The 3,677-nt window shown below is 51.6% G+C and overlaps 1 protein-coding gene across 1 annotated transcript; it reads left to right on the top strand.

Annotated features, from left to right (window-relative positions):
- Positions 1-1,765: 1,765 nt before the first annotated feature.
- Positions 1,766-3,364, top strand: NCS54_00881600 (Hypothetical protein; the record flags this gene model as incomplete). Its single annotated transcript, XM_053154184.1, has 3 exons — positions 1,766-1,806; positions 1,865-1,949; positions 2,000-3,364. 3 exons carry the CDS (start codon positions 1,766-1,768, stop codon positions 3,362-3,364), a joined length of 1,491 nt encoding a protein of 496 aa, XP_053010159.1.
- Between the last annotated feature and the right edge of the window lie 313 nt (positions 3,365-3,677).

Here is a 3,677-nt window from a genome sequence, read left to right as displayed (position 1 = left end):
GATGGGATTGAGCGTGATGACGATGGCTTCTTGTCAATCTCTGTAAGCGATGACGAAGAAGATGAGCCGCCATCTCAAGCAAAACCTCGCATCCAAGGAATTTCGGCAAACTCCATGGACAAGGCGGATACCGAACCAACCCTGTGCAAGGAGCAGCAAGATGTCGTCGACTTGATCCTGCGCGGTCGCAACGTCTTCTACACCGGCTCTGCCGGCTGCGGCAAATCCACTATCCTCAAGGCCGTTGTTAAGAAGCTGGAAGGCATGGGTAAGATTGTCAATATCGTCGCCCCCACTGGAAAAGCTGCCCTGCAGGTCAACGGCATGTCGACTTGGTCGTACATGGGCTGGACACCCAACCACCTCAAGTACGACCTCGACAGTCTCATCAAGGAGGGCTTCCGCAAGCACATCAGGAAGCGCATCAGGGACACGGACGTGCTCATTATTGACGAGATCAGCATGGTTGAGAACCACTACCTCGAGCGCATGAACCACTGCATCACGTCTGTTAGGTGTTGGAATCACTACGAGAACAGGATGGAGAAAGACCCGCCACCATTTGGAGGCCTGCAGTTGATCGTGACGGGAGACTTTTGCCAGCTGCCGCCAGTGAAGCCGTTCCAGTTTTGCTACTTGTGCGGAGGAGAGATGCTAGCTAACGACGACGAGACCGAGTTCAATTGCGACGACTGCCACGGCCCATTCGAAGAGAGGGACAAATGGGCATTCAAGAGCATGGCCTGGAAGAAGGCCAATTTTGAGCATGTCCACCTCCGAGAGATCCATCGCCAGAAAGACCAGGCCTTCATTCAAATGCTGCAAAAATGCCGACTCGGAATTCCCTTTACAAGAGACGAAACCATGACCCTTATTGACCATCCCTGCAAGGTAGGCGGGGCGGCCCAACTGCTTTGCATGAAGCACGAGGTCAACAAGGTGAACCGGGAGAACTTCAACAAACTCAAGACGCCAACAATCAACTACCACGCGATAGACGAGTTCAACTGGAATCCACAACACCAGCACTTAAGATACCACAACAAGCGGAACACAGACGGAACACTGGTCGCCTGCAAGGATCACCGGCTGGAGCCCGAGGTCATCCTGAGGGTGGGTATGTTGGTTGTGCTGCAGGTCAACCTGAGCATCTCAGCAGGGCTGTGCAACGGGAGCCAGGGCATAATCTGCGGGTTTGAAGACTACGACGCCTCAGTTTTGCCAAGGGCCAAACGCAAGGATGACATGCTTCCACCCTGGCAGGTCATCAACGGGGAGTACGCGACACTCAGGGAACTCCAGATCGCCAAGTTCAGGGCGACGAAATGGCCGGTGGTGAAATTTCAAAACGGCAAGACACGCACCATCTTTGCCAACTGCATGGTCAACTCGTACGGTAAAGAGCCGTATTCCCTGCTTCACCGGACGCAGATTCCGCTTCTGCCGGGATGGGCGATTAGCGTTCACATGAGTCAGGGCATGACTCTGAACCGTGTCATCGTCAACTTGTCTCGCGCCTTTGCCGAGGGTCAGGTCTACGTCGCTTTGTCCAGAGCTACGAGCCTTGAGGGTCTCAAAATCGATGGAGACTCGGAGGGGTTAGCTGTAGGGAATGGAGGAAATGAAGATGTGCGGGAGTTTTTGCTGGAAAAGTTTGGCAAGGGGCTCTTTGATGATGGTTGAAAAAGGCGATTGATAGCGTATAGTTTAGTCCATGTCGATGATTCGGGCCCGTGCTGATGAATGTGATCAATTACCACCGTCAATGCGACACTCTGGGCTTTTCCTTGTTGCTTTTTACATGACGTGTGTCACATGACACACAGGGACCTACCCAAATTCCCCCACTTTTGTTCCACAACAGTCGCGACTTCAACTGTTCAACCCGCGACGTGCTACGTCCTGTAATGGCTACACTCATTAAACTACCCCCTGAAGTGCTGCGACAGGTAGAAGTCAATTGTTCCGTCCCACTCGAGTCGCTGCTAAGTCCATCTAGATCGCGTTGCTTGTCCATGATGGTATTGTGAAGCATCGCTTCGCAGCATACGAACCGCCACTGGGTCGATACGAATTGAAAGGAAGCAACTTTCGATACAATCTATCCTCTCTACGTCAGGTCAACCGTCTATTCCATGAGCTAGTCACGCCAATTTTGTTCCAGCATGTCGTAATCAGCTATAGTAGTGGCACGCAGCGGCTTCAACAACTGTCAAAGAATGTTCCACTTCGTCAACTTGTCCGCCGTCTCGAGATATGCGTCAAAGTGAGGCCGGTAGAGAACTTTGAAGACTACCTACGAGAGTTGAAGCAAAATAAGAAGGAAGTTCTGAGATATCTTTCGCAGCTGGCCGTCGTTATCCATACCACCCTACCGAGGTTCTCCAGCGTCGAGGTCGTTAGGCTCGATCTTGAGGATATGGCGTATAACCTCGGACTCGATCCGAAACCTTGGCCACGTCGATGCTGTTGGGAGGAGGATACTGCCAATCTCTTTGAATCATTAGCCACGGCCTTGCGCAGGGCTCAGTTGAGAAAGCTGGATGAACTTGATCTCACATTTCCTCTGGCTTACGACTTTGGCTGCTTCCTTGAAGATGTTGACACAGATGGTTTTTCAACTAAAGCTCTATTCAAGACGCTCAAGTACCTCGGAATTCATTCGAGTCGAGCTACCGACGATGGCGAGGGCGTAGAGTTTCGCCATCTAACGCCGAATGAAGAGTTCGACAAGTACATTCGACAACTACTGCACCTCGCGCCAAATGTCCACTCCCTAGCTCTTAAAGGCTCTGACGTTCTAGTCCTCGACGATTCTGCTTTCCCTCCTCTACGTCTCCAGTCCTTAAGCCTGCAGAGTCTGTCAGCAACCAGTGGTGCCCTGGCTTCACTGGTCCGACAGTCGCCAGCACTCGAACGAGTCCTCATGACAGGTGTTTATCTCGAATCTGGCGCATGGAAGGAGATTCTTGTGCCCCTCACCCAGTCTCCAATCACGTCCTTCTACATTGAGACGTGCGGCTATCAGATGGAGGGTGCAAGCGCGCATTTCCGCCCACCTGATTTTGCAAATCACCCTGACGCTGCTTATATCGAGACCACCGAGACTAGTGACCTCGACGCTTGTGAGGCTGTGTTTGAGCGAGTGCGCGAGAATAAGAAGCAGAAATACGGAAGTGACTACAACGAAGTTGCCGACATAAAACTCAAGGAAGACCAGAGAGATCTGATTGAGTTCAAGACAAGGGTCTTGTACCAGTATTTCAAGAGGCGGTTCAATGTTGACGAGGCAGCCGATGCAGAGGCGAGTAGGGAGTCAGAGAGTATGACTGACAGCGAGTCAGAGGATTCTGACTTTGTGTGATGCGCGCTGAGTTGTTACACATCGTCATGTACCATCATCGTTGCGCTATTGTTTTGGAAAACTATGTGGTGAGAAGTGCTATTCAGGGAATAATGTTGCGACGGGATACTTGATCATGATCATTCGTCAGAAGATGTTTTATTGTCGAGGGTCTAGGTTACCATGTCTAGTCTGCAGCTTTGCTAACGCGGCAGTCTATGATTCCCTCGCCTCTTATCGATGCCAGGCGTGGGCGGCTTCTTACCGGCATCACTGGAACGTACACCGTAGTCTACCCATCGCTTCATATTCGCAAGGGCCATCGCCGACATTT

This window comes from Fusarium falciforme, chromosome 7 (genome assembly GCF_026873545.1).
Source record: "Fusarium falciforme chromosome 7, complete sequence".
In the NCBI taxonomy this organism is placed as follows: Eukaryota; Fungi; Ascomycota; class Sordariomycetes; order Hypocreales; family Nectriaceae; genus Fusarium; species Fusarium falciforme.
The sequence above is the reverse complement of the archived record's forward strand: the minus strand, read 5'-3'. Positions and strand labels throughout refer to the sequence as shown.